Source organism: Lactuca virosa, chromosome 3, assembly GCF_052849685.1.
Source record: "Lactuca virosa cultivar CGN04683 chromosome 3, Lactuca_virosa_CGN04683_v6, whole genome shotgun sequence".
In the NCBI taxonomy this organism is placed as follows: domain Eukaryota; kingdom Viridiplantae; phylum Streptophyta; class Magnoliopsida; order Asterales; family Asteraceae; genus Lactuca; species Lactuca virosa.
The window spans coordinates 254,212,361-254,226,843 of NC_136428.1; the positions used below are offsets into that span (position 1 = coordinate 254,212,361).

Genomic DNA, 14,483 nt, shown 5'->3' on the forward strand with positions numbered 1-14,483 from the left:
AATTTCATTTCTTGTTGCATTTTTTGTATAAATAAATTATTTGTAAAAACTAATCTATTACTTACAAAAATAAACCAAGAAAACTAATCTATTTAATTATTACATACCACATGAATAATAAATATACAATCATTTTTAAACAATAATAACAAACACAACAACACAAAGGTCATTGACTAGTTTATGCACATCATACGTATCAACATACACATAAAACAACATTTGTTTTTCTAAGACAACTTTAAATGACAAAATATGCCTGAAAACTTTTGTCACAAAAATAATAATTAGAGTTGTCATAGAAAATATGTATGAACTAATTTTCTTATAAAAAAAGTTATCCGTATGTTTTAATTTGATACCAATTGTTGAGTTTTTATTCAAAAATTAGTTTTAAAAACAAGATTTTAGCAGTGGAAGACTTGTGTATTTTTGAACAATTATAAACTAGTTATAACCAACCATGGATCTTCTTGCAAAGTTTGGAAAGAAATCAAGCACCAAAGAGGAAGAAGAGTATAACAACCTTTGTAGACTTTGAAGCCTCAAGGATAGGCTTGGAGTTGATGGGGAATGTGCAACCTTTGAGACACTAACAAGTTACCAACTTGATTTAAGATGCTAGTCTAGTAAAACTCTTAATCTCTTAAGCTTTAAGTTCATATAAAAATAAGAACTTAAAGAGAAAAAATGAGATGCACGTAATCTTCAAAAGGGATGAACAAAATGGGAGATAATGCATTCCAATATGTATATTATAGTTTTGTATTAAAGAATGAGGAAGTAGTGAAAGTCTTCTTAAAGTAAATACATTACCCAAGAGTTCTTAGCCCACCATACCTCTAGCCATATTGTTTATTATTATCTTAAGACATGCTTCTAAAGCATGTCTCCTACAATCTATCTATCTATCTGTCTATCTATCTATCTATCTATCTATCTATCTATCTATCTATCTATCTATCTATCTATTTATATATCTTATAAAGCTATCATTTTTCCTTGAACCTCATGCATTTGAAACTCCCATGACCATTTTTCCTTGAACCTCATTCATTTGAAACATCTAAGACTATTCAACCTATACAAATTAATTTATGATTAATTGAAATATTATGATTTGTAACTCCTAAAACTCTTCATATCATGCTATTTAATTGATGAGTTAAATAAAATATTTAGCCTATATAAGAAATTTGTAGATTACATATTGCATGTATGTCAACACAAAATGATAGATTATATTTGTAGGGTTTGAAGAGTTGTGTGAGTGGTTCCATGGATGTAAGAAAGCAATTGCAACTTTTTCAAATATAAATTCATGTAAACTCAAATTGGGTGCATGTAAAGTTTTAGATATCAACCAAGTTTCAAATTTAGGTATGTTTTTAAAGGTATACTTGAGATCATTTTTAAGTTTATGTGTTATGCATCTTTCTATAATCACAGGATGATGAAGTAGGATTGATAATTACTTCTCACGAGCTTTTGGTAAATCAACCATCAAACTATTTATCAGTTAGAGCAATTAACTTTGTTAACATGTATGTATCTTTATGTTGTCTCTTTCTTTTTTGTGTTAAGAAAATATATTTTATGTACAAGAGAACATTATTCAACATGTATTTTATGCTATGTATATACTATGTTAGTTTCTATCGCTTATTTTGCTGTAAATAACATCGATGGAGTTTTTTATAATTGATTTTGATGAAATGAGTTTACAATTATTATTCCAAATTGTTGGTGATAATGACAAACTAGAACAGGTGATTTTTTTAATATGATATGACTTTATTGTTGAAAACCAATAATTATGTGTGTTATAAAAATGAATTCTTTATGTTCTACCAAAACTTATATGTATGTACCCAGTTTTAAATGTTTTTATAGTAACAAAAATAAATTATCTTATTACATTTGTCAATTTCATTTTTCCTTATTCGTTCTTTATTGTAAAGGAAAAATAAAATAAATAAAATATTAATATTTTCATAAGAAAATGTAAGTGATAAAAATATACCTCAAGTGTAACACTCTTCCTCCCCTAACCCACTCTTAACATATTTTTTTTAAGATTGGTCGTAGTACATAACAATTACTATAGTTTTAAAATTCAAATCATCATTTTATTTGTACCGTTCATTCTCTTCCAATATTTAATAGTTGTAAAGAAAAAATGAAAATACAATAAAAAAATTATGATAGTTTTTTTTTAAATATAATAATGAAAAATTTCAAATAATTAGTTTTTAATTAGTAAAAACTAAAAAGTAATAATTGTTTAAAATAACATAAAACTAAAGAATAGATTATATTGTATTAAAAAATTATTGTTATTTGAAATAATAACAATAACAATAACAATAACAATAACAATAATAATAATAATAATAATAATAATAATAATATAGGAAATAAAAAATATTCAAATAAACTATATATAAATTAGTTAAAAGTACCTATAGTTTAAAATAATTTTAAATCAAAAACTTAATTCAATTTGATTCAAACACAATTTTTTATATCTTCTTTATCGTATACTTAAAATTATTATAATATTAGTTACAACTTATTATAAAAATTATTATTTCAATGATATAAACTTATAATATTATTTTTATAACATATAATTATTAATATTTATATTACATTATTGGGCACAAATCAAGAGTTTAAAACTCCCACTACAACTCAATAGTTTTTTTTATTTTTAAATGTAATTATGATTTCAAATTTAATGTAATTTGACTATATATTTTCCACTACATTCAAAAGTTTTTTAAACTGATGATTATTAATATGCAATGTCATTTCACATTGTAGCTATATTAGTAGTATATAAGTAAGTTTTGATTAAAAAACTATATGTTTGAAAAGATTTGTGATTCAAAATAAAAGGGTTGGAAAAAAAAAATTTGTCGCACCAATGATTATTTCAACACAATTTTTTTATAACAATGTTTCTATAGATCAAATGTATTTTGATTTCTAAATATCAATTTTGAATGATTTATAAGTGTTTAATAAGTTTTGTTTGATGTAAATGTTATAATGTTGTTGTGTTTTTTATTTTATTAAAAGCTATAGTGTTTTTCATACTATTTGTTATTTGTTTTATATATACAAATCGGAATACGTTTTATATATAATTTTCACGTCTTAAAACGTTCTATAAAATCAACAAAAATTGTAGTATTTTTTTCATACAAGTTTGTTTTGTTTATACATAGAAAATCAATATATGTTTGATATATAATTTACACAACATAAAACGATCTATAAAATCATGAATTAATAGTAGAAATAACTAATGATATAAACTTATTAAAATTAATAAAACTAATATGTTAAATATAGAGTTTGTTTTCCTATTGACATTGATTTTACATGTATAAATATTAAATCACAGTTTGTTAAATGTTAGTATTTTAATTAAATAATTACATTCACGCGCAACGCGCGGTGATTCGACTAGTAAACTAATACAAAAGAGAACTTGTGTCTTGTCCCTCCGTACCTATAGTTTTGAGGCCAAGCAAGAGGAAAAAAAGTATAAAATTCTCTTTAAGTTTTATAAGATATAAAACCTATCTTTTTAGCTAAAAGACAAAAGTCTTTCTAGTCCAAAATGGTGTACATGACCTAATAAATCATATCATATGATATATTATGTTATTTGCCATTGAAAATTAATATTTCCATGGAATAAATAATTTCCAATTAATTATATAAGTTTATTGAATATTTATTAAAATCAAATTCTAATAAATAATCAATTATATCAAGTTGTTAGTGTGACTGTTAGGATCATATGTTAATTAACAATATCACTTTAATACGACTCTTGAGCATACTAGATCTTTCAACTCCTAAGTCTACAAGAAACAAACCATCAAGATCCAAAATAGAAGAATTGAAAATATCAAGAAGTTGCTCAAATGAAATCCCTAAGCTTGCCAAAAGGTTCCCTTAACCACAAAGTTCTTATTCCTTCAATGATCACTAAGAACAACAAATAGAGCTCAAATGAGGAATCAAGGGATTAGGGTTTGATTTTTGGACTTGGAGGGTGATGGAGGCTGAGGATGGACGAAACCGTAGCTATCACATCCTTTAAATATAACATTAAGCCCGGAAAATTAGGTTCGAGCCTAAGACGTCGCCACGTCGTGGCCAATACATGACCATGTGTTGGCCACTAAAAAAGATCACGACCCAAAATTGGTTGTTACGTCGTAGTGATATTCTCACCACGTCTTGGCCACCAAGATTGCACAAGATTTAAGCATCAAATTCATACTTGAAACCGGATGTTATAGTCTCACAACCCTAGATTTAAAAAAAAGAAAAAAAAAACAAAAAAAGGAAGACCTAAAATTAATATTTATTACATAGTACTATTTTTAGAATGCTTTAAATAATTTTTTATCAGTTCATCCAACTTTTTTAATGTTTTAAATAATTTGTTATCAGTTCATCAACTATCATTTACTCTATTGTTTTTAGTCAATATCTTTGAATATATTTCTTATTGGGCACAAATCAAGAGTTTAAATCTCTCACTACAATTCAATAGTTTTTTTTATTTATTTAAATGTAATTATGATTTCAAATTTAATGTAATTTGCTTATATATTTTCCACTACATTCAAAAGTTTTTTAAACTGGTGGTTATTAATATGCAATGCCATTTCACATTGTAGCTATATTAGTAGTATATAAGTAAGTTTTGATTAGAAAACCATATGTTTGAAAAGATTTGTTATTCAAAATAAAAGGGTTGAAAAAAAAGTTTTGTCGTATCAACGGTTATTTCAACACAATTTTTTTATAACAATGTTTCTATAGATCAAATGTATTTTGATTTCTAAATATTAATTTTGAATGATTTATAAGTGTTTAATAAGTTTTGTTTGATGTAAATGTTATAATGTTTTAGTGTTTTTATTATATATATATATATATATATATATATATATATATATATATATATATATATATATTAAATCCAAAGGAGCTTAGGAATAGTACTTTTTTAGGCTTTAGGTTTTTGCCACAAAAGTTTGCTGAATTTGACACTTTTAGTCCCTAAAGTCAAAATTTTTACATTTTTGCCTTTTGATTAAGTTTTTGTGCCTTAAGGTTTTTGCCACAAATATTTAATGACTTTGACACTTTAGTCCTTACAGTCAAAGGTTTTACATTCTGGTGTTTTTGCCACAAATCTTTAATGAATTTGACACTTTTCGTCCCTGTAGTCAAAACTTTTACATTTTAACATAAAAAACACAAAAAACCTCCTTTAAAATTTTGCCACCATATTTTCCCAATTTTGACAACTTTAACATTATTGTCACAACATTTTTGGATTTTCTCCACCAATGTCCCTTCTTTTCGTTGTACATTTTTGACATCTAATTTTAGGGGCTGTCGACTTTCTCCCCTGTTTATGGTGCTTTACAATTTCAGCACATATCTTTTAAAGTTGGCCGATTTTTTCCATATTACCCCAAAAGCGGCGTAGCCGCGGGTTCTTTACTAGTTTTATTAAAAGCTATAGTGTTTTTCATACTATTTGTTATTTGTTTTATATATACAAATCGGAATACGTTTTATATATAATTTTCACGATTTAAAACGTTCTATAAAATCATCAAAAGTTGTAGTATTTTTTTTATACAACTTTGTTTTGTTTATAAATAGAAATCAATATATGTTTGATATATAATTTACACAACATAAACAGTCTATAAAATCATGAATTAATATTAGAAATAACTAATGATATAAATTTATTAAAATTAATAAAACTAATATGTTAACTATAGAGTTTGTTTTCCTATTGACATTGGTTTTACATGTATAAATATTAAATCACAATTTGTTAAATGTTAGTATTTTAATTAAATAATTATATTCACGCGCAACGCGCAGAGATTTAACTAGTAAACTAATACAAAAGAGAACTTATCTCTTGTCCCTCCGTACCTATAGTTTTGAGGCCAAGCAAGAGGACAAAAGGTATAAAATTCTCTTTAAGTTTTATAAGATATAAAACCTATCTTTTTAGCTAAAAGACAAAAGTCTTTCTAGTCCAAAATGGTGTACATGACTTAATTAATTATACTATATGATATATTATGTTATTTGCCATTGAAAATTAATATCTCTATGAAATAAATAATTTTCAATTAATTATAAGAGTTTATTGAATATTTATTAAAATCAAATTCTAATAAATAATTAATTATATCAAGTTGTTAGTGTGACTCTTAGGATCATATGTTAATTATCAATATCACTTTAATATGACTCTTGAGCATACTAGATCTTTCAACTCCTAAGTCTACAAGAAACCAACCATCAATATCTGAAATAGAAGAATTGCAAATGTCAAGAAGTTGCTCAAATGAAATCCCTAAGCTCACCAAAAGGTTACCTTAACCACAAAGTTCTTATTCCTTCAATGATCACTAAGAACACCAAATAGAGCTCAAATGAGGAATCAAGGGATTAGGGTTCGATTTTTAGACTTGGAGGGTGATGGAGGCTGAGGATGGACGAAACCCTAGCTATCACATCCTTTAAATATAACATTAAGCCTGGAAAATTAGGTTCGAGCCTAAGACGTCGCCACGTCGTGGCCAATACATGACCATGTCGTGGCCACTAAAAAAGACCGCGACCCAAAATTGGTTGTTACGTCGTAGTGATCTTCCCACCACGTCGTGGCCACCAAGATTGCACAAGATTTAAGCATCAAATTCATACTTGAAACCGGATGTCACAGTCTCACAACCCTAGATTTAAAAAAAACAAAAAAAAAAACAAAAAAAGGAAGACCTAAAATTAATATTTATTACATAGTACTATTTTTAGAATGCTTTAAATAATTTGTTATCAGTTCATCCAACTTTCTTAATGTTTTAAATAATTTGTTATCAGTTCATCAACTATCATTTACTCTATTGTTTTTAGTCAATATCTCTGAATATATTTCTTATTGGGCACAAATCAAGAGTTTAAATCTCTCACTACAATTCAATAGTTTTTTTTTATTTAAATGTAATTATGATTTCAAATTTAATGTAATTTGCCTATATATTTTCCACTAAATTCAAAAGTTTTTTAAACTGATGGTTATTATTATACAATGTCATTCCACATTGTAGCTATATTAGTAGTATATAAGTAATTTTTGATTAGAAAATCATATGTTTGAAAAGATTTGTGATTCAAAATAAAAGGGTTGAAAAAAAAGTTTTGTCGTATCAATGGTTATTTCAACACAATTTTTTTATAACAATGTTTCTATAGATCAAATGTATTTTGATTTCTAAATATTAATTTTGAATGATTTATAAGTGTTTAACAAGTTTTGTTTGATGTAAATGTTATAATGTTGTAGTGTTTTTATTTTATTAAAAGCTATAGTGTTTTTCATACTATTTGTTATTTGTTTTATATATACAAATCGGAATACGTTTTATATATAATTTTCACGACTTAAAACGTTCTATAAAATCAACAAAAGTTGTAGTATTTTTTTTCATACAACTTTGTTTTGTTTATACATAGAAATCAATATATGTTTGATATATAATTTACAGAACATAAAACAGTCTATAAAATCATGAATTGATAGTAGAAATAACTAATGATATAAACTTATTAAAATTAATAAAACTAATATGTTAAATATAGAGTTTGTTTTCCTATTGACATTGGTTTTACATGTATAAATATTAAATCACAGTTTGTTAAATGTTAGTATTTTAATTAAATATTTATATTCACGCGCAACGCGCGGGGATTCGACTAGTAAACTAATACAAAAGAGAACTTGTCTCTTGTCCCTCCGTACCTATAGTTTTGAGGCCAAGCAAGAGGATAAAAGGTATAAAATTCTCTTTAAGTTTTATAAGATATAAAACCTATCTTTTTAGTTAAAAGACAAAAGTTTTTCTAGTCCAAAATGGCGTACATGACTTAATAAATTATATTATATGATATATTATGTTATTTGCCATTGAAAATTAATATCTCTATGAAATAAATAATTTTCAATTAATTATAAGAGTTTATTGAATATTTATTAAAGAGTAAATTACACGAATGATCCCTATGATTTGGGGTAATATGCGTGTTTGGTCCCTAATTTATTTTTTTAACTCGGAAACTCCCTACTGTTTGTTTTTGTTACGCGCTTGGTCCCTGCTGTTTGTTTTTGTTACACGTTTGATCCCTATCTTAGCTAAAAAGACTATTATTTAAATAGGAAAAAATGGTGGGGTATGTAAGGTAAGGTGAGGTGGGTGGGGTTGGCAGTGTGTTTATTTAAATAAATTAAAAAATCAACGGCAAAATAGTCTTTTTAGGAAAGACATGGACCAAGCGCGTAACAAAAACAAACAGTAGGGACCTTCCGAATTAAAAAAATAAGTTAGGGACCAAACATGCAAATTACCCTAAACCATAGGGACCATTCGTGTAATTTACTCTTTATTAAAATCAAATTCTAATAAATAATCAATTATATCAAGTTGTTAGTGTGACTCTTAGGATCATATGTTAATTAACAATATCACTTTAATACGACTCTTTAGCATACTAGATCTTTCAACTCCTAAATCTACAAGAAACCAACCATCAAGATCCAAAATAGAAGAATTGCAAATGTCGAGAAGTTGCTCAAATGAAATCCCTAAGCTTGCCAAAAGGTTCCCTTAACCACAAAGTTCTTATTACTTCAATGATCACTAAGAACACCAAATAGAGCTCAAATGAGGAATCAAGGGATTAGGGTTTGATTTTTGGACTTGGAGGGTGATGGAGGCTGAGGATGGACGAAACTGTAGCTATCACATCCTTTAAATATAACATTAAGCCCGAAAAATTAGGTTCGAGCCTAAGACGTCGCCACGTCGTGGCCAATACATGACCATGTCGTGGCCACTAAAAAAGATCGCGACCCAAAATTGGTTGTTACGTCGTAGTGATCTTCCCCTCCACGTCGTGGCCACCAAGATTGCACAAGATTTAAGCATCAAATTCATACTTGAAACCGGATGTTATAGTCTCACAACCTTAGATTTAAAAAAAAAAACAAAAACAATAAAAAAAAAGGTAAACCTAAAACTAATATTTATTACATAGTACTATTTTTAGAATGCTTTAAATAATTTGTTATCGGTTGATCCAATTTTTTAATGTTTTAAATAATTTGTTATCAAGTTCATCAACTTTCATTTACTCTATTGTTTTTTAGTCAATATCTCTGAATATATTTGTTTTAAAGTAGTCAAAGCATTAAAAGCCAACTACATTCTTATAGCATCGAGAGCCCTTTAAAAGGGCGTTCTTGTGTCTGTAATTGTGGCAACCTAATTTTAGTGTATGAACGCACACCAAGAACTAGCCTTGGTGGCGCTCTTTCCATTTCCAACCTCAAACCACCGCTAAATGGAAGCCAACAATTCAATCAATCAAATCGACAATCACATCAACGATGATGGTGATCAGAACTCATTTCCGAGCCACCGTCATCAGATCATCACCTATTCAAGAAAGAGAAAACACTCTCAATCTCAGGTAATCACACCAATCAATTCAAACCAAGTAAACCCTCTTTCCGAATCATCAGTTCTAGGGCTTGTTCTCCTTGCTCATACGTTCTCATACAATATTCAAAACCTCACTGAGTCTCTCCTTCTCGAAATCCTCGCAAGATTGCCCCTGAAATCACTTTTTAGGTTCAAATGTGTTTGCAAACAGTGGCTAGACCTAATTTCTCAGCCTTCATTTTCCCGTTTCTATTGCTCTCGTATGCTCACAGCCAGCGCATCGTCATCATCCATACCTTTCAGAATTTTATATAGGTACATTTATGTGTCGAAATTCACAGACGTTCTTGATCGATTCCGTCCCGAGACTTACAATTCCTCAAAATTCTCTGTCCTTTTTCTCTCTACTATCGAAGAACAACAACAATCTGATCAATTCAAAGTCTTGGGTGTCAGCAATGGCTTGGTTCTATGTTGTTTATTGGGACCTCTGGTTTACTATGTTTGCGATCCGGTAACCAGACAGTCGGTTACTTTACCTAGACCAAAAGACAGATCCACAAATCGCCACCCAATTTTCTTCGGCGAGGGATTTGTTAGTAAAGTAAACGAAGACAACGTTCTCATAAGCTACACCGTTGTCAGAGTAGAACTACTCAGTTCACCCTCAAACTATCTCAATCTAGAAACTTTTTCATCTGATACTGGAAAATGGGCCGATTATAAGTTACCCTGTAGTAAACCAATAGCTCTTCTGAAACGAGGTGGAGGTCCTATCACCTATAAGGGCATCCTTCATTGGTTTGTTGACATTCATGGCATGGTTGCTTTTGATCCTTATCGAAATCAAAAATCTTGTCGCGTTATTCAATTCCCAGATGAAAGAGACATTGACAGTGAGTACGAATATGAAGGGCTTTATCGATTATGTGATGAAACGCAAGGTAAGCTTCGATTTTTCGAGGTGTCACCTGAACCTTCTTCATTTTACTGTTTTAGCATGTGGGTTTTGAAAGATTATGAGAAAGGAGAATGGTGTTCTGAGTTTAAAGTGACTCGGAGTGATCTTTCATCTTCTGATCCTGAGTTAACCTCCTGGTTAATGACTGCTAATTTTCTTCCATTATCTTTCAACCCTTTCGATCTGAATATTGTTTACCTGAGGTGTGAGGAGCTTAATTGTGTTGTATCCTATGATATCGAGAATAAAAGTCTAGATGTGGCTTGTAAACCTATCGGTGTTGTTGAAGATCTTTCATGGCGAGTGGTGGTGCCATTTGTGATTCCGAGGTGGCCAACTCCGGTTCCAATTCCCCGTGTTCCAAAGAAGGCTGTGAAGGGGAAAGGTGCACATCGCAGGCGTTCGTATAGAATCTATACTCGTTTTTAGAATTTAGATATGGGCAAGTTTGTAGTGATATGTGTTGTTTGTTTGTGTTTTGAACTTTTGATATGTTATAGTTTGAGTCTTAATCCTAAAAGTTAAGGTGTTTTAATAATGAATAAAACTAGTTTTTTTTTTGGTGATGTATAATGCCTTTGTTGGTCTTTTTCTCCGTATCTTCAATGCAAATATTGTTTGTGTAATTGAGGGTTGTAAAAGAATGAAAAGCCTATATGAAGTGATTTTGTTTATATGGTAGAATTGTTAGGTGTCTAAGGGGTTGTGTTTTCAAAATGAGAGGTTTAATTGTTTATGTATTTATGTTGTTAGTCTGCAACCCAATTAAAGATATGGTTACCTAAAATTGAGATTGACTTGGAGCATTTTTAATGGTTAAATTATTAAAAAGCCTTTTTGTTTTGTCTGATGACATTTTTATTAATATTTATTCAACAAAAACCTATCTTTTTCGATCATAAATATGTGTTTTTGAAAATTTAACTACTCTAACCTTAATTTTATGAAACATTAACCTTCTTTTTTAATATATATATATATATATATATATATATATATATATATATATATATGGACTGATGCATTTCAATGATATATTTATCGTCATTTTCTATTTTGTTTGTTTAATAAAATAAATTAAATAGGCAAAATATTAATAAATATATAATAGTTTAATATGATTAAAGGGTAAAATAAAATATTATCAAACACTATTTCTGTGAATAAAGAAGTGCCAGTGAACTTTTTGACGGACTCGTAGGATGGAAGGTCCACATTTAGACCGATTGACATTTTGGTCTTTGGATGGATAGGAGAGAAGCATGCCTGTGTGGATCTTACTGGGGTCTCTCCTCTCGTTGGTTTGGGGAGCGGGGGTTTCACAGCTGGGCAAGCCGCTTTGAAAGCCGCCTTGTGCAAAGTGGTAAAGCACGGGAATGCATGTATAGAAAATCAACATGTGTTTGTATCTTTTGCATTCGATACATTTGGTTTTCTCGCACCAGAGGCGGTAGAGCTCCTCAATAGAGTCCAACGGGTCATGCATTCTAATGTCATATATCTCCTAGATCCACAAATGTTGTTTTCAAAATAATTAGTTTTGTCATCCAGAAAGGGCTAGCGGCGCAGCTTGTTGCCCGTTTGCCTTCAATCGATATGTATTGAACTATATTATGAATTTGGTTTCTCATAAACGGTGGAGTGACCTCTACAAAATCTTATATCTAATGATAAAAACATTTTTAAATATTTTTTTCAAATTGAAAAAAAAAATCTCATCATTATAGATAATTTTATTGGTGATTGATACTTATCTGATTATAATGATTACAAAGTTTTATGGTTCAAATGATTATAAATTCATGTCCATGAAAAAAGGTTCGTGATGTAGCTTTTTCCGACATAAAAACACATTTTTTTTTTATTGTAAAGCTCTCCAAAATTTTGGTTGCGAATTTACGTGTATGAAAAAAAAAAATCTAGGGTTTGATGAAGATCTAGTATTTTGATTTTCAAGTAAGAAAGAAAATGTCATGATGGATGAGATTAAGAGAGAGAAATAGGTTTTTTTATGCATATGGAGATGAAGAGTAAGATGTGGGATTTTTATTTTTTTCTTAAAATGGAAATGAATAATATTTTTGACTTACTCAAAGAATTTTACGATAAAAAAAAGGGGATGAAGGAAAAAGGGAAGAAAAAACAAAATTTGGGTTTAGATAAGTTATGATGCCAAATATGGTGGGTTTTAGTAAAGGATACTTCAAATACATAGGGAGGGATTTTTCTATCCCCGTGAAGAAGAATTTTGGCGGCGATGGTGGGTTTAGTCGTGAATTGGCGATCTAAACGCGCTAGGTATATGGGCATTTTGTGATAAAAGATAAAAAGTTGGACAAATGAGTATATTTTAACATGTTTCATTAAACGTTGATTTTGAAGTATATACTTAAAATAGAAGTTTAATAAAAGGACTTAAGTAATAAGTGTGTCTTTGTATACACAATTCTTGTTTGTTGACATATTAAACGTAAGGGTTTTGTTACTTCTCTTGATATTGATCATGACTAATTTATTACATCATTTTCTCTTATTACTTCTTTGATTTGGTTGAATAGTGAAAATGAAATAGGTGCTCTTTGTGATTCTTTCTAATTTTGGTATTGATTTGTTGGATTCATTAACATAAAGTATGCTTTAGAAGCATGTGATCTACAAAGAGCGTAAAAGGGGTGCATGTTTTTGTTGGGTTTTATTTAAAATTGTTTTCACAAAAATGCTAAAAACGACAATGAAAGCAATAAAACTTAAATAATAATAAAATCATTTTATACCCACCAACAGTGGCGGACCTTAGTGGGGATTTGGGGTCCCGGGCCACTGCTCAATTTCCAGCACGCAGTGTAAATTTTTTTTTTTTGGTTTTTTCTATTAGGTGCACCCGCTTGAAGTACGAGGGACACCCCTACTAAAACAGTCTACGTCCGCCACTGCCCACCAATGATCATTTTGCAATCATGGAAAGATTAAATCAACAACAAAGAGGAAAAGATTACAAAATCTGAAGTCTGTAATTCTCATGGGAGATTGGAAGTTGATGAGGTGAAACAAAAGACTCAAAATTGAAGCTATCTATATGTATCCACCAAGCAAGGATGAATCACTTCAAGATGCTAGTCTTCACTTGTACGAAGCACTTCTTAAGCCATTAATAACTAATACCAAATTAGTCTTAAGGAGAAGCAACTTTATAAGCATCTAATTCTAGACAACAAGTTGCAAGAGATGGAGAGGAAAAGAGCTCTAAAGCTCACGATTTTCTTAGAAAAAAAGGAGGAGAAATTTTTTTTTATAAAAACTAGCTCAAAAGTCTTGGTATTCTTCTCTTTATATACCTACATGCATGCAATAAGGACCATACATCTTAAAAGAATGGTGTAAATAAAAAGCATGGTGGTGTAAGAGGTTGCTTCACAAGCAACCTCACCATGCCTTGGACAAGCCATGACTTTGGCTTGTAAAAATCAAAGAGATTTTGTCTTTTATTCCTTCTTATTTACTAGAATTTGCATCTTATAATCATATAACCTATATTTGTATAAATGGACTTAAAAAGGTCCAAAGAGATGTACACAACATATAAAATCATACATTATGATTTACTAGATGTTTTCTCTCAAGAAAAATATTATTTCCATAAATAATAATTTTCCAATTAAATACAAGTGTTGATAATATTTATTAGTAATCGGATTATAATAAATAATCAATAAGTGATAACTTGCTATAAGGTGTGGCCTTATAGGCTCATATATCATTAGCAAATATGAGTCTATAATGAATCTTGGTTATATAGATCTTTCAATCTCTCACTTGCACAAGCCTCATCATAATTGATATAGACAACGGTGAAGGTCTAACAACATTTCATTGCCCCTAATAACTCAAGACGAAAATGCCATTCATCAACATCTCATTCTCAAAAGCTCAAAGCTACAATTGATGTATATGGTAAG

At 29.2% G+C, this 14,483-nt stretch overlaps 1 protein-coding gene across 1 annotated transcript; it reads left to right on the forward strand.

Annotated features, from left to right (window-relative positions):
* The first annotated feature begins 9,347 nt into the window (after nt 1-9,347).
* LOC145167134 (F-box protein At1g49990-like) lies at nt 9,348-11,153 on the forward strand. Its single transcript, XM_079086232.1, has one exon. The coding sequence runs from the start codon at nt 9,466-9,468 to the stop codon at nt 10,954-10,956; it is 1,491 nt and encodes a 496-aa protein (XP_078942358.1). The 5' UTR covers nt 9,348-9,465; the 3' UTR covers nt 10,957-11,153.
* Nucleotides 11,154-14,483: the final 3,330 nt, after the last annotated feature.